Source organism: Kogia breviceps, chromosome 19 (genome assembly GCF_026419965.1).
Source record: "Kogia breviceps isolate mKogBre1 chromosome 19, mKogBre1 haplotype 1, whole genome shotgun sequence".
NCBI classification, from domain to species: Eukaryota; Metazoa; Chordata; class Mammalia; order Artiodactyla; family Physeteridae; genus Kogia; species Kogia breviceps.
The window spans coordinates 51,275,673-51,298,466 of NC_081328.1; the positions used below are offsets into that span (position 1 = coordinate 51,275,673).

General features: G+C 41.5%; 2 protein-coding genes across 2 annotated transcripts in view; one reads left to right on the forward strand and one right to left on the reverse strand.

The window, feature by feature from the left end:
• NUP85 (nucleoporin 85) overlaps positions 1 to 3,750 on the reverse strand; it is a 29,446-nt gene extending 25,696 nt beyond the window's left edge. Inside the window, exons 1-2 of the mRNA XM_059048081.2 lie at positions 3,388 to 3,750; positions 891 to 984 (exon numbers count right to left, since the gene is read on the reverse strand). Coding sequence (XP_058904064.1) covers positions 891 to 984; positions 3,388 to 3,420 — 127 coding nt within the window. The 5' untranslated portion in view covers positions 3,421 to 3,750. The remainder of the gene's footprint in view (positions 1 to 890; positions 985 to 3,387) is intronic.
• An 8,195-nt stretch (positions 3,751 to 11,945) lies between these two features.
• SUMO2 (small ubiquitin like modifier 2) lies at positions 11,946 to 22,408 on the forward strand. The gene is made up of 4 exons (XM_059048152.2): positions 11,946 to 12,287; positions 13,914 to 14,045; positions 19,529 to 19,600; positions 22,165 to 22,408. Exons 1-4 carry the CDS (start codon positions 12,267 to 12,269, stop codon positions 22,225 to 22,227), a joined length of 288 nt encoding a protein of 95 aa, XP_058904135.1. The 5' UTR covers positions 11,946 to 12,266; the 3' UTR covers positions 22,228 to 22,408.
• Positions 22,409 to 22,794: the final 386 nt, after the last annotated feature.

Consider the following 22,794-nt stretch of genomic DNA (forward strand, 5'->3'; position numbering starts at 1 on the left):
TGTCCCGCAGCATGTGGGATCTTTGTCCCCTGACTAAGATTGGACCCGTGTCCCCTGCATTGGAAGGCGGATTCTTAACCACTGGACCACCAGGGAAGTCCACGTTAGGGATAATTTTTAACTATAAGATCAAGAAAAAATACATTGCTTAAAAATTACATGAAAAAAAAAATGACATGAACTTCATACCATGTAATCTGCCAAAATTATATGACTTTCATTAGCTCAATCTGCTCCTTGTAAGAGGAAAACCTCCACATTTGGATAAAGAATCTTACAAATACTGCAAGAAAATCTCTTCAGCATTTTCTGAGATTTCTCTCTTGAAAAGGAGAAAGGAAAATCAAATATCAAGATTTCAGTTTTACCTTGCTACTAGAGGGACTCTGTATTGGAAAGGTAAGACCCATGTCTGATACCTAATGGAGCTTAGAGAACAAAGCCAAGGACAAATCATTTTGCTCTCCAGCTCATTTGTGCTATGTATTAATAGCCTACGAAATTCAATCAAGTTCACAATGATAACATAAAGGTAAGGGCTATGACATTTGCAAAAATTCACAATGAGGGGACTACTATAAAGAGAATTAGTTACTCTGGACAAAAAGGAAAAAAAGCTTCATGTTTTTAAATATAAAGAAAACCTTTCTAAAAAAAAAAAAAAAAGAAAAAGAAAACCTTTCTTTAACACTGGAAGACAACTGTTAATGTTTTTTCCTGGACTCAAAATCTGCCAGGTCTCATAAATCAATAAAAATCTTAAACAGCTACATAGTTTCAAAAATGAACATGGCACAAAATAAGTTCAACTGTTTCATATTTCAGCTAGTCAAATCTGAGAGAAGAAAAAAAATGTGTCAAGATAGATAATCTAAAAGAAAAAAACCTACCTTTTTTGTTGAAAGAGGTTTCACACACCAGCATCTCCCCTGGACCCCAGTCAAAACACATTTGCTTCTTCTGGGAATTCACTCCCGGAATCAACTAGTAAAAAAAAATAAGGCACAGAAATTGTTATTCTTCCTAAAAGCTTTGCTTTCAAATGATTTGCAGGTATAATCCTAGAAGCCAGTGGTCGTGAAAGTTATTAAGTGCTAATCTATAAACACAGCTGTGTGTGACTGAGATCAGCCCTGTCTGTTAGACCCTAAATGAACAAGTGAGTTTTGCTCGGCACCTCAACCCAGCCTGTCGCTTCTGAAGTGTTGATAAAAGGGAAAGCTACACCCCAATCAATTATTATATGGTAATTCAGTGATCTGTAGTTCAGAAAAAGAGAAGGTAAAAAAAATTAAAAAGGAATTGAACTGTTTGTTACTCACTAAAAAGACAAAGACCTCCAATCCCATGGCTTCTGTGTCACATCTTTTATGGCTTGATTTTTTTACTCCAACTCACACCAATCCCTCTAAGTCTCAGCTTCATAAATCCAACGGCCTAATCCACACCTTTATTAGTTATCTGACCTCTAGTGCTATATCCATAACGTCAAGAGCCAAAAAAGGAACTCCGGATGCTCCTCATTCCCCTCCCCCAGTGGGACCAAGCCTTTCCCAACTGTTAGGAACAATCCTTGTAATACCCCACTTTCCCTCATCACCCAGAGTTTGTTTTAGCTAAATATGCATCTGTCCTATACCGCAGCAATTCCATTGCTAGGTATTTATCTGGAAAGAAACAACCAAAGAAAGACAACAAGAACTGTAACTTATATTTCTTAAGAGCCCTTGACCTAAAAAGATAAGACCACTGGTCTAGAAAAACTGCTCAAGATTATTCTCTCTCTGAATCTACACTTAAACATCCGTGAATCTGCTAATTACTAACCGGCCTTTGTGTGCCTTGATAAGAGGAAGCAGCTGCATGAAGAGCAGGCACAACTGCTACACAGGGTGACAATGGTTTTCAGGGTTATTCATCTGCCTCCTGAGGGTGTGTTCAGCGTAAGCCCGAAGAGCGGACTAACTCTCCAATACTCACATGACTGACTTCGAACTTGCAGAGTTGAGGTTCAGATTCTAGACTATGCAGTTCTGCCAAGATCATGCCCCCCTCAGAGGCTGTGTCCACAAGGCCAACCAGTTTCCTACCTGGTCTCCCCAACACCAATGTAAAGCTGGGTTATCACAGGTCAACCATCACTACTGGGGGCAAAATTAAGCTTAGATCATTTTCATTGCATTTGTAAATGCATGACTCATTGTCATGGTTCAATAACAAAGTGGCTCTCCTGGGCTGCAGAGGGTACTGGGAAGGTTTCCCCATCCAAAGATTCGGACATAAGTGAAGGAGGGAAAAGCAAGATAACACGTAGTCTGTAAAAGTTCCAGTGGTTCCGATAGCCTAATTTTTCACCCCGGAAACACTGACATAGTCCTTGATAGACATTTAATATTTAAGATACTTTATATATGCATTAAAAGTTAACAATCTATAGCATATAGGAGTAAGCTTTATAGAGAGTAACAACCCACGTTAACTGCTATTTGAGATCTCATGTCTCTTTTTGCCCAGTTAGCTTTGAAATGACTTCTATTTTCAGTGTTTGGCTGTCAGATACTGCTTTGCAATCTGATGGCTTTAGCTGAAAACTGAAGGCATCTTAACCTTCTAAAAAGCAAAAATACAAGATCAGGCAACTTGCAGTTTAGTGGGGCTTAGTTACCAAGAGCTAAGAGATGCAGAACAAGCCTAAACGGACAGAAATATGTGACCTAGTCAGGAAAGGCTTTCCTGACAAAGAGGCTGCTGGAGCTTGTATGTAAAAAATGAACAGGATATAAACCTAAGAGAGAAGAGATCCCAGGCAAGGGGAACGGCAGGTGTCTCTTATCTAAGAACCATGAATCTCTATAAGCATCGTAGATCATCCACACCTGACATACTCTCTTGAGAGTTCAAATACAACTGAAAGGAAACAGCGCAATCAAAGCAAGAATAATCGCCCGAAAGAATAATTATATTTAGTAAACCTTGGGCCAGCTCAAGCAAAGCCAAACTCACGGCGTTGCGATATGAAGCTCAGCTCGGCTGGGAGAAAAAAGCCCCAATTCCTGTGCTTGGTTCAAGCCCGTTCATTAAAGCATTAGCCCAAAAGGAAAAGCCAGAGAAGTAGGAAGGTCGGGAAGACAAGGGACAGGACGGAAAGGGATGGAGTGGGGCCTCCAGGGCCAGATATTCTGAGTATACAAAGGGGCAGAAACCCAGCGACCACTGCGACCCAAACACGGGCACCCTAGTTAATGTGACTTCTGAACGATGGCAATTGTACTGAGGGAAGGGGACGAGCACCTCGCAGGCGGCAGAGAGACAGACAAGCCTGCAGAGAAGAAGCGGACCCAACTGTCGGACCTAGAAGGCAAACAATACTGTTCGGGGCACTCTTACAGTGACTGTCGGCTCGCCATCTAGCTCCTCCATAGCGCAGGACCTCACTGCCCGGAACTCGTGAGGAAGCCAACGATCCCAGCTCGGGCCTCCCGCTCAGAGCCGGCTGCGAGAGAGGACCCCGTCCGAGCACCTCCTGAACTGCCTGCAGGTCCAAACCTCCAACGCCACAGGGGTCTCTCCTCTTGGCCACGACCACCCCTCTGCGGCACTCCACAAGTGTCTCTCCTTCCTGGCCTCGACAATACGACAGGGAAAACAGCGCCAGCGGCAGCCTATCCACACAGCACCGCTCTCGCCAGATCCGGCGCCGCCACGGACAACCCCGACCAGGCAGAGAGAAGGTCCCAGACACGGCGGGAGCGGCGTTGATGCGGCTGCGCGTGCGCGGGCCGGGGCTGGGCTTGGCCGGGGTGTGAGTGAGCGCCCTACCTCTTCCGATCCGGGTTTTCCACTCAGCTTCTTGGTCTCCAGGTTAGCGTTGTCGCCGCTGCTTCTCTGAGCAGTGTCCGTGGCAAGAGAGCCCGGTCGGTTCTTCGGGCTTCTGTGCGAAGGTATTCGCCGCCACTCCCACCCCCAAAGGCTCAAAAGTCATGGGGACAAAATTGATGCAACTGAAACAGCTGGGAAATTGAGACCCCCTGGGTTCAATTGAACACAAATACCGGTTGTTATCTCACAAAAGAAAAGCAGGAAAAGACACTCAAATCAGGGAATCCCAGGTCTTATTATGGAAAACCTCAACAAAAGTGCTCCAATAACCTAAAGGAGTTATTTTGTAAATGCCATATTTACAAATACATGCACATACAAGGAATAGAATAGTACTGGTTCTAAATTCCCAGATAAGCGAGTTTTTTTCTTTTTTTTTTTAACGAACGGAAGGTAATTCGAAATCTTAAAGTAAACTTTAGGAAACAGTGCCTGAAAATGTAGCACCTTTTATTATTTAGGAAAGAAATTTGATCTGAAAACAAGACAAAATTTCAGTAATTTTCTTGGGGAAGCCTTCTTTCCCTGAGATGATTCTGAACGACCTATTTGAATGGTGAAAATAAGATGACTTGGAGTGGTTAGGAAAATCCTATCACCCCAATAGTTTGTTCTTTTGAGTTACACACTGTTTAGTAAAGGAACAAAAATCCTGTGGTTATCACAATTTCAACCAAATTCCTATCTCTGAAGACAGCCATCTATAGGATAAAATTTAATGTAGCTTTGCGCAAAATTCCACAGTGTTCAACCATCTGTGTCTGGCTGCATTTTCCAAATGTTTCACAGAGTTTTACTGATCTGAGTGTTTCTGACACCAGTGGTGTGGCTACGAGAAATTATGCATTCGTGTCCATTTTCTAGTGGGTAAAAAGAGTCCTAATATTTTTCAGAATGTAAAATAAATATTCAGTAGCAGATAAATCAGTTTTTAAAAACTGGTTATTATATCTGCTCTGACTATTAAAAATTCTTCAAGCAGCAGAAGTTAAAGCCAAACTTAGTAAGACATTGATAGAAATCATGCCTAATTTCCTTCAGAAAAAATTATTCTGGGGAACAGGATGAAAGACCGGCAAGGAAAACCATTTTTCTCAAAAGAAGACCTGAGAAAAAAAATGAATTTAACTGCAAAAGAGAGCTCTCCTGTTCACTGCAGGGTGTTGAGCAGAACATGGTCCCTGGCCTCTATCCAGTAGTTGCCAATAATATACCCCTCAACAATTGTGACAGCCAAAAAAGTCTCTAGAAGGTGGGGGTGTGAGGATTTGATGAAGGCAGTTAAAAGATACAAATTTCCAGTTTGGGGACTTCCCTGGCAGTCCAGTGGCTAAGACTCTGCACTCCCAATGCAGGAGACCCGGGTTCGATCCCTGGTTAGGGAACTAGAACCCACATGCTGCAACTGACAGTTCACATGCCACAACTAAAGACTCTGCATGCTGCAACTAAAAAAAAGGATCCCCGGGCTTCCCTGGTGGCGCAGTGGTTGAGAGTCCGCCTGCCGATGCAGGGGACGCGGGTTCGTGCCCCGGTCCGGGAAGATCCCACATGCCGCAGAGCGGCTGGGCCCGTGAGCCATGGCCACTGAGCCTGCGCGTCCGGAGCCTGTGCTCCGAAACGGGAGAGGCCGCAGCGGTGAGAGGCCTGCGTACAGAAAAAATAATAATAATAATAAATTAATTAGGTAAAGAAATTTTTAGAAAAAGATGACATGTTCAATAAACCTACTGTGGCCGTTATTTCATGATGTATGTAAGTCAAATCATTACTCTGTATATACTTTAAATTTATGTAGTGGTGTTGTGTCAATTATATCTCTAAAACTGGAAGAAAAAAAATATCTCAAGATATTCCCAGTGTCCCCTAGGGAACAAAATCACCTCTTTTAAGAGCTACTGGCATAGATATTCAACCACAGAGGAAGAGAGGAACAACCAAGTAAATATATTATCAATGAGATATCCACCTATTTAGAAGAATTACAAAGACTGATAAGAAAATGGAAAAGTCTTTCAAGAAGTTTTAAAGTGTTCACCTTTTGGTCCCCATAATTGTACTTCCCTGTTCAGTGATGTAATACTACTCAGCTATAAAAAGCAGTGAAATAAAGCCATTTCCAGCAACATGGATGGACCTAGAGATGATCATATTGTCAGTTAGAGAAAGACAAATATCATATGATATCACTTACATGTGGAATCTAAAAAAAAATGATACAGGGAACTCCCTGGTGGTCCAGTGGTTAGGACTCGGCACTTTCACTGCTGGGGTCCATGTTCTATCCCTGGTCAGAGAACTAAGATTCCAGAAGCTGTGCAGTGCAGCCAAAAAAACTTTTTAAATGAAAAATAGTAATTAAAAAAAATGTTTAAATGATACAAATGAATTTATTTACAAAACAGAGTAGACTCACAGACATAGAAAATAAACTTATGGTTACCAAAGGGGATAGCAGGAGTGGCCATGGCGGGGGGTGAGGTGTGGGGGGGGCGGTGATAAATTGGAGTCTGGGATTAACACACACTAAAAATATATATATAAAATAGGTAAACAACAAGGACCTACTGTATAGCACAGGGAACTATACTTGATATCTTGTAATAACCTATAATAGGAAATCTAAAAAAGAATATATATGTATAACTGAATCACTTTGCTGTACACTTGAAAGTAACACAACATTGTAAATTAACTATGTCAATTTAAAAAAGTTCAGTGAATGTATTGTGAAATGGAACAATATATCCCTACATTTAATACCTCAGCTGATACATTTAAAGTAAAATGTAGGGGCTTCCCTGGTGGCGCAGTGGTTGAGAATCCGCCTGCCGATGCAGGGGACACGGGTTTGTGTCCCGGTCCGGGAAGATCCCACGTGCCGCGGAGCGGCTGGGCCCATGAGCCATGGCCGCTGAGCCTGCGCGTCCGGAGCCTGTGCTCCGCCACAGGAGAAGCCACAACAGTGAGAGGCCCGCGTACCGCAAAAATAAATAAATAAATAAATAAAAATAAAATAAAGTAAAATGTACTAGCTTCTTGGCTTTGACTGCTGGTGCAAGTTTGGGTCCCATTTTCTTTGCCATGACCCAAGGATAGAAAGCTGGAAGGTTTCTAGAACATCACAGATTCTGTGATTGTCTCCAGATTTCCTGCAGTATTCAGGAATAGAGTATTCAGTATTCCTGCAGTATTCACAGAGGTAGCTCAAGTACTCAACTAACCTCTGTTAGAACTGAAGGCAATTTGGTGGTATAAACTATGCACCGTTTAGTTGTCTGTGTTATAAATTCAGTTATGTGTTTCTCAGGGTTTTTGGCAAGGATTTCAAGCTCTAAACAGACTCTCTGTGATTCTTTTTTTCCTGCCCTTTTTAGGAATGATGTTTTTTTCTTTGGCACCTGACCCTGAAGAGTGCATTCTTGCTGGTTCCCCCATTCTCACCCTCTACTTCTATTGATACTTAATTATTCAAATACTGATATTTAATTAGGTTTCTAGAGGAAGTAGGCCTTGCTTGTCCTAGTTAACCCCTAATGGCGAAAACAGCTCAATGCACAACTCCTTCTTTCATTCCCATTATGATCCAGGAACTGAGCTAGGTGCTCCGAACAAAACTGTAAACAAGATAAGTCTCTCCTTTAATTGAACTGCCATTCTGCTCAGAGAGACAGCCAAACAAAAATTAAGTCAAAACAACTTGACTGGGCTTCCCTGGTGGCGCAGTGGTTGAGAGTCTGCCCCCCGATGCAGGGGACGCGGGTTCGTGCCCCAATCCGGGAAGATCCCACGTGCCGCGCAGCGGCTGGGCCCGTAGGCCATGGCTGTTGCGCCTGCGCGTCCGGAGCACAGGCTCCGCGACTGGAGAGGCCACAGCGGTGAGAGGCCCGCCTACCGCAAAAAACAAAAAAACAAAGAAACTTGACTGGTGTTCCCACCACTATTCTAGGATATTTTTTTTTGCATGTTTTCTCTCTGAGGACTTCCATAGGAGCCTGGATGCAGTCCTATAGTAATTAAGCTCTGTCTAGGCTGTGAGTCAGAAAGTCTCAGGTCTACTGGTTCTACCACTTCGAGCTGGATGACCAAGTTGCCTGACCTTTCTATGTCTCAATTTCTTCATTTGTAAAATGGGGGTAATAATAATAGACATTTTGTGAGGATTAAAGGCTTAGTACAGAATCCCCACATAATAATAACTCAGTTAATGTTTGCCACTGTTCTTCTCTCCCGTTGCGGAGCACAGGCTCCAGACGCACAGGCTGAGCCGGCCATGGCTCACGGGCCCAGCCGCTCCACGGCACGTGGGATCCTCCCGGACCGGGGCACGAACCCGCGTCCCCCGCATCGGCAGGTGGATCCTCAACCACTGCGCCACCAGGAAAGCCCACTTAACTACTTTTTATAGAACTCCTCCTTTGCCCAAAGGTGGTTTTGTAGTTTAGCATAACTTTAGGGCAGGGGTACTGTAGGACACACCTGTCACCTAGAAGCTAACAACTAAACAACCATTTCATTATTGGAGGCCCACACATTTTACTGATGGTAAATTTAACATGACATATTCCTCTTTGATGGTTCTGTAGTCCTAAAAGCCTGGGAAGATGTGTGATGTCAACATAAGACCCGGGTTCAGGAGAGCAAGGAGAACATCTCTCTCTTTTTTTTTAAATTAATTTATTTAGTTTTGGCTGTGTTGGGTCTTTGTTTCTGTGTGAGGGCTTTCTCTAGTTTTGGCAAGTGGGGGCCACTCTTCATCGCGGTGCGCGGGCCTGTCACTATAGCGGCCTCTCGTTGCAGAGCACAGGCTCCAGACGCGCAGGCTCAGTAGTTGTGGCTCATGGGCCTAGTTGCTCCGCGGCATGTGGGATCTTCCCAGACCGGGGCTCGAACCCGTGTCCCCTGCATTGGCAGGCAGATTCTCAACCACTGCGCCACCAGGGAAGCCCGGAGAGCATCTCTTTAGCTTTCTCTACAGTACCTGGCACAGCACCCAGCACGTTAGTTCCCTGGCATATAGACGCTCAATCAACACTACTTGGCAGATGTGTGATAATGGGCAAGTTACTTAACTCTTTGAGCCTCAGTAGTAAATAAATACTAATCCACTTGGAAGGGTTTGTATAAGGAGAAAAAGAACTAATTAGTAAAGCCCCACTCAGTGCCTGACACATGACAGTTGGTTCTCTTCCCCTTTCACTTCTTGTATATTTCCTACCCTTCCTGCCCGCCCCCCAAATTTGACACAGGAGATGCCCAATGCCCAATGCCTAGCACACGGGATCTTTTTTTTTTTTTTTTTTTTTGTCTGTGTCGGGTCTTCATAGCTTCATGGAGACTTTCTCTAGTTGTGGCGAGTGGGGCTACTCTTAGTTGCGGTGTGTGGGCTTCTCATTTTTGTGGCTTCTCTTGTTGTGCGGGCTTCAGTAGTCGTGGCATGCCAGCTCAGTAGTTGTGGCTTGCAGGCTCTAGAGCACAGGCTCAGTAGTTGTGGCACACGGCTTACTTGCTCTGCGGCGTGTGGGATCTTCCCAGACCAGGGCTTGAACCCATGTCTCCTGCATTGGCTGGCAGATGGATTCTTAACCACTGTGCCACCAGTGAAGTCCTAGCACAGGATCTCATGCATAGTGATAGCCTCAATTTATTCAGTCATTCAGTGAATCTTTACACATCTAAAGTGCACAAAAGCTTAAAGTTGAGAGAGAGCAGGTACATTCAGGAACCCCAAGTGATTGATTATGACTGAAGCAGAGGCTTCGAGGAGAAAATGGTGAGAAAGAGCTAGAATGGTTAGCCCAGATTAGCTCTCAAAGAGCTGTGTAGGTCTAATATGAAGTTTGGACTTTATCCTGTAAGGCAGACGATTGCCACTGAACCAAGGAGTGGCAAAAAGTTTTTGTTTTTTTTTTTTTTTGGCCTCACCATGCGGCATGTGGGATCTTAGTTCCCTGACCAGGGATCGAATCCATGCCCCCTGCAATGGAAGCACACAGTCCTAACCACTGGACCACCAGGGTATTCCCAGAAACTTCTTTTATTTTGTTTTTATTTTAGAATGGTTTGTGGTTCTTGGGTTTTCGTGTGTTTAAGAATCACCAGGGAAGCTTGTTAAAAAAGAGGGATCCCAGAGCCACACTGCCCGAGAATATGCATTTAAACCAGCACGTTAGGGACTTCTTTCAGGGGCCAGCGGTGAAGACACCCTGCTTCCACTGCAGGGGGCACAGGTTCGATCTCTGGTCAGGGAACTAAGATCCCACATGCCATGTGTGGTGTGGCCAAAACCAAAAACAAACAAAAACCCCAGCACCTTAGATGCTTCTGATTCACTTAAATATTCAGACACAATTGGGACATAACTTAAAACCAAAAGATCAATAGCTCTGGGGAAACCTGACTTGAATTTAGGCTTCCACTGCCTCTCCTGATCCATCTGCCTTTCTTGGCCTGTCCTACAATTAGGCCTTAAGCCTCCTCTTCTCCATGGCGGACCAGCTGGAAGCCCAGCAAATGGAGCAAAGCCCAAAGACTGGAGAGTGGCTGCAGAGAAGTAGACAGATTTGACAGGCATTTAAAAAAAGGTGGAATTGAGCAGACTTGGAGATTGACCGTATGGGGAGTGTGTGAAGGGGTCAAGGATGCCCCCTGGCTTTTTGGCTTGGAGCAATTTTTTGTTGTTGTTTTGTTTGTTTTTTGAGCTGCGCAGCACAGCATGATCTCAGTCCTACAGTGGAAGCGTGGAGTGTTAACCACTGGACCACCAGGGAAGTCCCTGGAGCAATGTTATAATGGTGTGTCATACAGTGACCGGGCAACTTGAAAGAGAGGGTCAGGTCTGAGAAGTAAATTGAGGAATTTTAGTTGAGATTCGTTGAGTTTGAGGTGCCTCTAGGACATCCAAGTGGAGATGTTCAGAAGTCAGTTGGATTTATAGGCTGGAAATTCAGAGGAAGATCTGGACTAGAAATCTAGACTTGAGAATCATTAGCAAATAGATGGTAGTAGAAGTGGGGTGAAGTCATCTCAGGAGAGGGAATAGAATGGGAAGAGAAACCGGTCCAGAACAAAACCCAAGGAACATTTAAGGGAAGGGCTGAGAAAGAAAGAAATTGCAAAGGGATCAAGGACAGGCCAGAGTCATAGCCCAAAGTCACAGGGAGGGAGTTCAAGAGGAGTGACAAACTGGGAAGCATCCTGTACTCAGCAAAGAAGTCTGCGGTGACCTTGTGGAGAGCAGTCTTAGTGGAACCATGCACCAGATTGCAGTGCGTTGAGGAGTAAGTGGGAGGTGAGGGAGTGGAGACAGCTGGCGTGCACATTTTTTTCAAGATATTTGGCCAAGAATGGAGAGAGATACGGTGGTAACTTCAGAAGGAACTAGAACTGAGAGTCTTTTTCTACGGTAACGGCTAATGCGCGAGTGGAAGAAAATACAGGACAAAGGACATAATCAATAAAACCTACCGAGAAGAGTGGGAGACATCCACGGCACAGATGGCAGGATTGTTCTTAAGACAAGAGGGACCTACTTCTATTTCTGAACGGATGTAAGGAGGAAGTGATCGATTGGTTTGTAAGCTTGGTTTGTAAGCTTCTTTCTGATGGATTCTGCTTCCTCTTGGAGGTTGGGAGCCAGGCAATGAGTAAGGAGTTTGTAGGATGAACCTTTTTCCTCAGCTAGTCAAAGTACAGGGTTTCCAGCAGGACGGAAGGAGTCACGGCATTAAGGCAAGAGCCTGGTGGGAATCGGGTTGAGGCTGAAGCTTTAAAATCCGAGGGAAGAGAGGCTGACTGAGAGGAAGTGTGATGTTCCTCTGACCCTGAGGGAAGCTGTATTTGGGCCACCGAATGAGAGGTTATTATCCCAGAACCTCGTGCTGGGGTTTTGATTTAGGCTCCCCCTTCCTCGTCTAGTCAGTCTGCCTTCCCCGGCTTGTGTGTCACGTCTAGGCCTCAAGCCTCCTCGTCCCCACCGAGGACCAGCTGGAAGCCATTTTGATTAAGCTCCACCACAGAAGGAGGACAATACAGCCCCGCCCAGAGCCAGGCGCGCCCCCGCGACGGCCCGGGTGCGCGTGTCCGCGCCTCTTCCCGCCGGCCTGGCGGGCGCCGGGCCCACGCTGGGGCGGTGCGGGGCTGGGGGTGGCGGTGGTTATGTAAGCGTTGCGCGCTCCCGCGAGGCGGCAACCAATGAGGAACCCCGGCGGCTCGGGCTCGCGCACGCAGGATGGGGGGAGGGAGCGCACGACGTGCGCGCGCCCTCTCCCTCCTCCACCGCTGCCGCCTCCTTCTTCTGCCGCTCCTGGTGCTGCTTGTGTGCTCGTTCGGTGCGGACCTGGTACCTCTTTTGTGAAGCGGCAGCTGAGGAGACTCCGGCGCTCGCCATGGCCGACGAAAAGCCCAAGGTGAGCTCGGCGCCGGCCTCCGCGCCTCACCGCGCGGCCGGGGTCACGGCGCGGGCCGGGGTCCGGCCCGAGCCCGCCGCGGGCTCCCCGCGCCTTCCCGGGCCCCCCACGGGGCGGCCGCGGCTCAGGCCCCGGCGCTCCGCGCCATTTTCCTCCCTCCCCTCTTCCTCCCTCCCGCGCGGGAGGAGGCCCCGCCACCCTCCCCCGCCCCCGGCAGCCTCGGAGTGCGCGCCGAGCGCAAGTTGGGCGGGCGAATCGCGGACACCCGCGGGCCCACCGGCCGCGAGCTGGGCTTCTTGGGCCCAGCTGGCCGGGCTCGCGTGACGAGGGGCGTTAGGGCGCGCGGTGTCCCCACCCTCGGAGGACCCCGCGCCGGGCCGCGGCGGGTGTTGCCGCCTTGGCGGTGGCGAGGAGTTCCCTCCTCCCCGGGCTTCCCCCCTCCGGGGTGGGGGCCGCGGGCATCTGGGGACCCCTGTCCCGGGCCGCACTGGCCGGCTGAGGACTCGGGGCGAATCAATGGGCTGCTGATGGGTTGGAAGCCAGATGCCCGTCGGCCGTCGTGAGGGGCCGGGGTTGGGGGATTCCCGGGGAGTATTTCCCACATTTTTTGTCGGAATGGGCAGGGGCTTTTCCCTGTGTGCCAAATAACCCCTAACCTGCCGAGACCATGTGGTTTCGAGAAGTTGGAGGCAGATGTACGAGCAGAGAGACTTCGTAGGGCTTAACTTTTCAACGCGGGTTTTGAGGCTCCAGGAGGCTTTTCCCTGGAGGATTCGGGCACACACTTCTTCCTGGCACACGGGACTTTCTTTTGGTTTGTTCTGTGTGACACCCTCCCTCCCCTTGCCATTCTGAAGTGATTTAGGGGCTACAGAATTCCTTCTACACTTGATTTTGATGAACTTCAGATTGGGTCAAAATCTACAAGGAAGACTTGTGGAATAAGTCTACAAGGAATAAAACTGTGCATTTGACTCATGACAACAAAGGGGAGGGGAGAATAAGCTCATAACTAAAAATAAACAAAAATGAAGCTGCTCACAGAGGCGAACAATAATAGTGGTTCTGAATTATTACCGCTGCTGGGGAGAGAATCAAAGGATATTCCTCAATTAGGTTTTTTTTTTTTAATATAGCTTGAGATTTGTTATTAAGTTGAATTTGGTAACTTTTTAACAAGAGATTTGTAATGAGTTTTGAATTTCAAGCTCTAGAATTTTTTCTTGCATTCTGTACTCAAAGCACTTTGGAAAGAGAAAGGATGCTTCTTTTAAATCTTTTTAGAGGAAAGACATATTTTGAGCGTGATACAATCTATGTCATTTAAAAAAACTCAGATTCAAGAGGGAATTGCAGTAAATTGAGGGAGATCCATCTTTAAAAACCAGTTGTCGACACTGATAGTATTGGATGTAGGCTGCTTTTCTGTTTCTGTGACAGCTATTTAATATTGTTGCTTCAGGGTTTCTTATCTTTCAGATTGATTTCAGCAGCTGCAAACAGCTGTATGCTCTGTTATAAGAATGAGAAACCTGTTGATTTCTGAAGCAACTTGGGCTGCTGCTGCTTTAAAAGGTGTTTGTTCTTCACATTTTCCAAATTCTACTTTTATTTTTCTTTCAACAGGAAGGAGTCAAGACTGAGAACAACGATCATATTAATTTGAAGGTGGCGGGGCAGGATGGTTCTGTGGTGCAGTTTAAGATTAAGAGGCATACACCACTTAGTAAACTAATGAAAGCCTATTGTGAACGACAGGTGAGGAACTGAACTGACTTGTATACTTCCACTGAATAAAACGTATTTTAAAAAAACAAACCTTATTTTCTTGAGAATAGAAACCAGCATAATATGACAATAGATTATCTTTGGTAGAATGAATATGTACTTATATACTTGATAATCACAAGTTTATCATACACTTGGTTTGTTGATTCTTCATAAAACCTCTTAGGGTGGTTAATATCACATGATTCTAGTTCTATGCCAGAAATGCATCAAATTATTTTCACAACATGTGGTTTGTTCCCAAGGGGATGCAGTTTTACTTTTATAAGAAAATAAGAACGAACTTGGTAAAATTTCTTGTCAGGCTCTTTTTTAACAATTTAAAATTTGTCTTGTGTCAAAACAGTTTATTTCGGGTGTTTTAACCAATTTGGAAATAAAATTAAATGTGAGTTTAAGGACATTGCAATTTTCCTGAAGCATGTAAAACTGTAATATTTTCTTTTTACACTAATAGTAGAGATCAAGAGGTTTAACCTCCTGAGCCAAGCATACACACTCCTGTATTATAAGGATATTTGAAATTTACTCAGAAAATAGTAAATTTTTTACATCAGAAGAGGAAGTAGAAATGAACAGATGCGGAGGTAAATGTAAGCTTTTAAGACAAAGAAGCTTCCTTTTGAGATGTTGAGTCTGTAACAATACAAAGGTGATTTTAAAGATGACTTTTGCAAGTATATCAGAAACTCTGGTAGATTAGTTAATCCAACAGTAACCTGGCAGAAGTATTTTTCTTGTTCAACCCTGGATGTATAATATATAAAAGTTTGGAAAATTATTTTATTAGACCAAAACAACTTATCTGCATTGCAAATTCACCTCCTAAAAATAGGTGCAAAACAGAGTAAGGTTAAGACCTCTACAAGTTGGGAAATTGAGTTTGAGTTGATACTTGGACCTTTTCCATGAGACTGAAGGGCTTAAACTGAAGATTTAAACTTCTTTTTGAGTTTGAAGCTTTATTTTATGCCTAGTTTATTTATAACATAATAAGAGAGTACTGTGGTTATAATTTTTTATCTTCATAAACTTCTTCATAGTTCCTTACAAAGATATGCCCTTCAGTGTACTTTCATTTAAAGAATTCTGGTGAAATCCCCTAACAGTTAGTAAATATGTACTTATTAATTGTGCTAAAGAATTTTTGCACTGGTATCTGCCATATTTGATTACTAGTACTCCTTCAGGTTCCAGGGGAATTTTAAAAGGTAATCATTTTGTAGAATGTTTATGTAGCAAAACCTTATACAACATAGAAATTCATGCTTAGACTTGGTGACTTTCAACAAAATTCTCTGCATATCTTACCTAACTTTTCTCTAATTACTGTTAAATTTTAGCTTTTAAATGGTCATATTTTTCAACACTGACTATGAAAATTTTCGAACTTAGGAGAAAGAAGTTTACATTGAATACCCATGAGTCTACTGCCTAGATTAACTGTTACCAATTTACTATATACATCTATTGATACTCTCTGTCCATCCTAAAATGGTCATATTTAAGACTTCCCATATGTCCTGTAGGGCCCCCAGAGGAGCTTTTTATCTTTTTTTTTTTTTTACCAGATGCTTGTGTGCTGGGGCATTATACTGTGTGCAGAAAAAGTAAAGCACATCCTGTGTATGCTAGATTATCCTTATAGGAAATTGTCTTATAAGATCTAGTTAGTGGGTCAATCAATAATTTTTTATGTTAAAGTAAGTCTACTATATTACCCAGCGTAAATAAAGTTTTCCTTGATTTTTTTCAGTTATTAGGCATAAGATTGGGATTATATTTGACTAAACTTGTTGGGGCCATCTTAACTTGCACTAGAGGAAAAAGACGTGGTAATCCATAAAAAATATAATTCCACTGCATATCTGTTGGAAGGCAAATATTATCCAGGAAGAATTTGGAAAGATGTTTATTCCCATTTTCCTCTTAAATTGGGGATAACCTCAGAGTTTTGAGTGAAACAAGATCCCTGTTTACTTTTCAAGTGGTTTCTCTGGTTCTAAGGAAGAGGGAGTTGAAGTATCATCTAATTGGGTTGATTCCCTGCTTTCTAAGTGTAATTACAGGTTATTAAAAAAACTAAAATATTTATCCGATCTAATTTGCATAGCTAAAGTTTTTTTTGGCAGGTGAGACTTCTTGACCAAAGATTTCCTATCAAGATTAATTGAATGCTCATATTTACTTTCTAATGAACTCATTTGGTATTGGATCTCTGGAGGAGTTCCAGTGAATGCCTAATAGTCATCTAGAACTAAACATGCAAAGCAGGACTCTTAATTCTACTAGAAATCTTTCTCTGTTGTCCCCACTCAGTAAATAGCACCATTCTGCATCAAGTTGTCAGAACCTTAGGGTCCTCCTTGATGATGCATCATAACAAATAAAATCCAGCAGCGAATTCTGTTCTCTATCTAAACTTGGTCCAGCACAGTAGCCACAAGCCACGTGTGAGTGTTTATCACTTGAAGTGTGGCTAGTCCAAATTGAGATGTGCTGTAAAGTGTAAAATGAATGCCAGATTTTGAAAACTTGGTATGAAAAAAGTTAAATATCTCAATTTTTAAAATGTTGATTATATGTTGAAATGGTAGTATTTTTAAAAATGTTGAATTAAAACATTTTTAGTAAACTTTTACCTTATTTTTAACTTTTTAACGTGGCAACTAAAAAACTTAAAATACCATATGTGGCTGACATTATATTTCCATTGGATAGTACTGAGCCCGCAATGATTTTTATTCTATTCCTGATTAACTACTACCTCAGGGACTTCTCTGATTAATTCAAAGTGCCCCTGTTGCCATCACTGAGTCCTCGCACTCTTTTGTTTGTTTTGATTTGTTGTTTTGCATTGATTATTGTCTGTATCTGTCTCTGCACTAAAATGTAAGCTTCATGAGCATAAGGCTGTTTTATTGACTGCTCTTCTAGAGCCTAGACCAGTGCTCAGCATATTGAATGTGTTCAAATGCTTGTAAAAGAATAGAGAACATTCAAACCTAGTATTTCTGTAGGTTGGTTTCTAAGTTTTTCATTCACATGTAGAGTTAGACTTTGCCCAGTTTATATCAGCCACATATCCTTCAGGCAACTGATTGAGAGCATACTGTTCCATTTCAGTGTAAATCTACCCCAACATCGTTTTTGTCAAGTGGTTTCAGAGAGCACAGAATAATAATTGGTTTAGTCCAGTTCATTTTTGTGAAATGAAGAAATGGGGACCCGAAGACAGAACCTCACACAGCTCTAAAGCTCAGGGATGAGATTTATACAGAAGAGGAAACCAAATACTGGTTTAATGCAAATTCATTGTTTGAATTTACATGATTTATAGAATCTTAAAGGCAAGTTTCCTGAATTTTGGACTTTTGATCTCTAGCAAAATAAAAGAGCTTTTATTGATAAGGAAAAGTGTAAAAACAGGTGGCAATAAAGGAATACAATTTGCTTGTGTTCTACTGGCCCTGCCTTCCCTTCGCCCTTATTTTGAATGGCCATGCCATTGGATGTAGTGAAGGAAGAACCCAGCATATAGAAGATGCTAAGAGTTTTGTTGAAGCAGAGTCTCCAATGGAGTGTTTGTAAATAGATAATACTTAGTATTAATGGCTTAGCATTGAATTCTTGGTTACTTTGTGTAATTGCAAACTAAATTTGAAAGTCATGAGGAATGAATTAGGTTATGGCTGTCACCTACCTGGTGGGGGATTGCTTGTATTCCTTAAGACAAGGGCTAGTCTGGAAGTGGTATGTGTCAAAGACCAGAGTGTTGTGTTTTGTTTTGTTTAATATTTATTTATTTACCTGTGTATCTATCTGTCTGCACCGGGTCTTAGTTGCGGCATGTGGGATTTTTGTTGTAGCATGTGGGATCTTTTTAGTTATGGCATGCGAGATCTTTAGTTGCGGCATGCGGGATCTAGTTCCCAGACCAGGGATCGAACCTGGGTCCCCAGCATTGGGAGCATGGAGTCTTAACTGCTGGATCACCAGGCAAGTCCCGAAGACTAGAGTTTTAAAGGAAAGCAGTATGATTTTCACGTGACAGGTAGCTTTAAAGACCGATTCAGTGAATCCTTGTTAAATAAGGGAATACAATTGTTAAACAAGTGTTTATTCAACATTTTATTTCAATATTTTTAGTCCTAGGAACTCAGTTTAATTTTCTCTTAAATATAAATTAAAACAGGGAGTTTTTGTAACGAGAGTTATAGTTTGTAGTTTGAGCATGATACAGGAATGACTTTGTGTAAGATGCTTCCAAGAAAGGTATGTTTTGAGTTAAAATATTCACAGCATACCTCCAAAGAAATCTTGTCCTCATTTGGTTGCAGTTACCAGCAACTTTACTATTTTGCTCCTTTCCCCTTCTCCCCACCCCTATGTCACATAGGTAATTCTTAATATTGGAGTCCCCTTTACAGAAAGGGGCATATTTAAGCTCATTTATCTCCTTAAATGCACATAAAAATTTCTTGACACTCCCTTTTTGTAATAAAGCTTCTTCTCAACTTAGCTTTAGGTTTATTTTCAAATAAAAACAGAAAATGAAGCATACTTAGATACTGCTTTTCATCCATTTTATTCCATCAGTATTTAGCACCTACCGTGTGCAAGATATACAGTATGTAACTAAGTCTAGATTTCTATCCCTACTGGAGCTTATTTTCTAGTACAAGGTTGACTAATAATTGCAGGCCTGGGTAAGTACTAAGGAGAAAAAAGCAGATGCTTCTTTAGAGCTGTTCCAGGATTTTCTTGGATGTGGATTGTGGTCTTATAGATGGTTTTAGGGATCAGTTATTGCCTTGTGTTCTGTTGGAGATGTCCTCACTGCCCAAGGATAAGAACTTGAATATGCCTGTGGTGTGCCTAGTATTGTGCTGGGCTGGGGCTTAGGTTACTCTTGCATAGTGGTAGGAATTGTTTGGATAGACATGAAGGGAAGGTAGCTTTTAGGCAAAGTTTTATTTTAATCATTACACCTTTTTTAGGTGACTTCAGTTTTCATATTAATGGGTTTTGTTTATGTGTTTGTTTTTTATGAGTGCTTTTTAATGTGCGTTGAGGAATGTGGATGCGTGCATCTGTTGCTTCAAATTTCCTGTCAGTATCTAACTCATTTAAATGCACTGTTTGACTCGAGGTATGATCTATTCAACCTTGAAGTAGCTATGGTCTCAAAAGTAGCTATGGCTCTCAAAAACAGCCTTTTTTTTTTCTTCAGTCCTTTTTAAGAAAAATCGTTTTTCCAGTGAAAATCAAACGTAGTATAGTTTAAAGAAAGTGAAAATCACCCCAAATCATTTAACCAATATAGAAATGTTAACATATTGATGATAATTTATTTAGGTCTCTCTTTTAAATATATTCATGGCCAAATATGCATGTAGTTTTAGTTCTTACTGTTTCTTTGCATTCTTATTGCTTTTAAACTCTTTGTCCAGGGTTTGTCAATGAGGCAGATCAGATTCCGATTTGACGGGCAGCCAATCAATGAAACAGACACACCTGCACAGGTAAAAATGTCTTTGTGCTAACTAGAAAAACCAATGTTTTTTATAATTTTCTCAACAGCTTTGTTTATTAATTTGTGAACTTCTAGTTATTGGAATATAGTTCTTTACCAGAGTTCAAAGCTGTGTAAAATATGGCCAAAAGGGAACAGAAAGAAAAAATAGATTTAGGAAGTGCCAATGGTTTTTAAATATTCAGTTATCACTTAGTAAAACTAGTAGGTCTTTTACTTTAATCCATATTTTTCTTCTTGCCAGCATTATTTGGAAAAAAATAAATAAAATTCCTGTTTGTTACTTCAGAATGTTGTTTTCCTTTTGTTTTCATTGCTGCAGCTCTAAATCATACCCAGGGTTCCCCATAAGCGATTGGTTGGCTGTTTATCCTAATCATTTTAGCCCCTCATGAATTCTCTTGTACCTATACTTCTGAACTGAAGAGAATCTAGTGGCTCTAACTGCAAGTCTCTTGATAGCTTATGTTTCACAGGGCTGTTGATAATAGGTGGCTTTCCAAACCCTTATACAAGAGGTGTTGTCTGATCCCTTAATCTCTTTACTTATTACTTCAGTTATTCTGTCACTTTGTAGGGGATCAGCTGGGCTGTCTTCTTTAGCAGAAACTTTTTGTTTCTTTTTACCTTCTGAAATTCCATTTAAGACATTCAGTTTTTGGGGAAAAAACTTTGATAGCAGAAATTTTAAATTGGAGCCCTTGTCCTTTTGAATTTGTTTTATCACCCTGTAAAAACTAGAAAGTGATAAATATAGTATGAGTGAAGCAGAAAATCCAGATTGTGGTTTTGTTGATAATCTTCAAAAATTTGAAATGTCTATGAGTTGTACTTGAGGGAAGAATATTTTGAAGAAATTTCTGTTGGAGTCTCTAAGAAGCAATTATAGTATGTAGCCACAAGGAGGAGCTGAATTCTCTTGATGAATGAGAGAGAGAAAAAGCTCTCCTGTATCCTTTGAAGGCATTTAAAGTTTCACTGTAAAATTGAAAAACATTCCAGTAGTTTCATTTCAGTGGATAGGCTGAAGACCAGTTTTGATGGTTTCAAAAGAATAAAAAGAACCCATTATGCTAAACTCTGATGGTAATATATTTTCTGTTTTTTGAAGCCCTCACCCACCACCAAAATAAGTTCTGGGACTTGTCTATTTTGCTAGCTGCAAATAATTAAACCTGAAGAGGATTTGTTCAGTACTGCATTTATAAAATCTTCAAACTGAATTTGGAATTGACCTCATTTTAGTATTTGGAATTGAATTTATTTTAGAGTGAAATTGATTCATTTTAGAATTGTTCTTCCAGTACTTATTAAATAGCAGAATTGTATGAATTAGAACATCTGCTTAGCAGCCAATTTTAATAGCAGTATAATTGTTATATACTCATTCTCTTAAGTACTTCACTTTCTTTGACTCATTTAGTTCTCATAACTGAGTGATACTCCATTTCACAAATAGAGAATTGGGACTTAGTCATTAATATTTTAATGCTTTAGTCCTACTTTTACTGTATTTGAACTTCATTAGAAACAGTTCCCTTTCTTGTCTTTAGATGCCCAAGGTTGTTGTTTTATCTTCAAAATTACCAGTTTTTAGAAAATTTTTCTTTGGTAATTATCAGCATTATTAACTGTTCCAAAGCCTGTTTGCCTTACAGTGTTGCCATATGTACCAAGACCTTCCTGCTGTCAACATGGTTTTATGTATAATGTGTGGGTAGTAAACCTTGCAAACTTAATAGCATTTTGAATTTTGATTTTTTTTTAACAAGTCTGTTTTTGCTCATGCCCCTCTTTTTTTTTTTTAACATCTTTATTGGAGTATATTTGCTTTACAATGGTGTGTTAGTTTCTGCTGTATAACAAAATGAATCAGCTATACATATACATATGTTCCCATATCTCTTCCCTCTTGCGTCTCCCTCCCTCCCGATCCCACCCCTGTGCTCCTCTTCTTACTACATAGTGGTAACCACTGTGTTGTGCATAGGCAAAGATATATTCATATTATACACATACACACAACGTAAAAATATATATACAAATATAATAGTATAAGCTGTTTGCTGCCTAGTTTTTAAATTCTTTTAGCCTAATACCGTATCTAAGGGATATTTCCATTTCTGCATGTGTAAATCTACTTATTCTTTAATAATAGGTACATGGTATTTCATGTATGCATGTACCATATTTTTTTTGGTTTTGATATTTTGGTTATTTTCAGTTTTTTGCTCATCTAAACAACATTGCAGTGAAAGCCTTTATACACATCAGTTTTATTTTCAATAATTAAAGGTGAGATGATTTAACTTATGGACATACTCAGCTTTTTAACTTAAAAACTCAGTTTTCTGTAATCTTCATAAAAAAGACCAAGTGAAAAATTATTTAAACCTAAGTCTGATGATACTTTAAGCTGTGGGACATCTAAAATAATGAACACTGGAACTGGGTGGAACTCGTGCAGTTTTTCAGGCTATTTAAGTCTGATAGTTACAAATTTTAAGAGCTAAATAACCAATAGCCGATTGTTTTTTTTCTCATTTATGCTAGTTGGAAATGGAGGATGAAGATACAATTGATGTGTTCCAGCAGCAGACAGGAGGTGTCTACTAAAAAGGGAACCTGCTACTTTACTCCAGAATTCTGTTCCTCCAGACCAAGAAGACATTCTCAATTAGAAAACCGCAATTTGGTTCCACCACATCCTGACTACTACAGTATAGTTTCTCTATTCTTTCATTTTCCCCTTCCCCATTCCTTTATTGTACATAAAGTAACTGGTGTATGTGCACAAGCATATTGCATTTTTTTTTTTTAACTAAATGGCCAACGGTATGTTTTGATCGACATCAAATGGAGATGGAATGGGGAAAAATTTTGGTTCTGTGAAGATACCCCCTTTTCTCCATTAGTGGCATGCTCATCCGCTCTTATCTTTATATTCCAGTAAGTTATTTTGCTCTCACTGTTTAACAAAAAAAGAACAACATAAAAATTCTTGCATACCTTGTTTGATTGGACAATTTTAATGTTTTTCATTTATCATTGTAAAACCAAGGACAATTTTATAACTTTTTTGTACGTAGCTGTTACATGTAGGGCAATCTGTCTTTAAGTAGGGATAAATTACTCTAAAAGAAATGAATCCTAGATAGTTTTCCCTTCAAGTCAAGCGTCTTG

Excerpts from the sequence above, each read along its gene's own strand:
- SUMO2 (XM_059048152.2), top strand. The coding sequence starts at position 12,267 with ATGGCCGACGAAAAGCCCAAG. Across the intron at positions 14,046-19,528 it reads AAGCCTATTGTGAACGACAG|GGTTTGTCAATGAGGCAGAT; the intron begins GTGAGGAACTGA and ends CTCTTTGTCCAG. Across the intron at positions 19,601-22,164 it reads AAACAGACACACCTGCACAG|TTGGAAATGGAGGATGAAGA; the intron begins GTAAAAATGTCT and ends CATTTATGCTAG.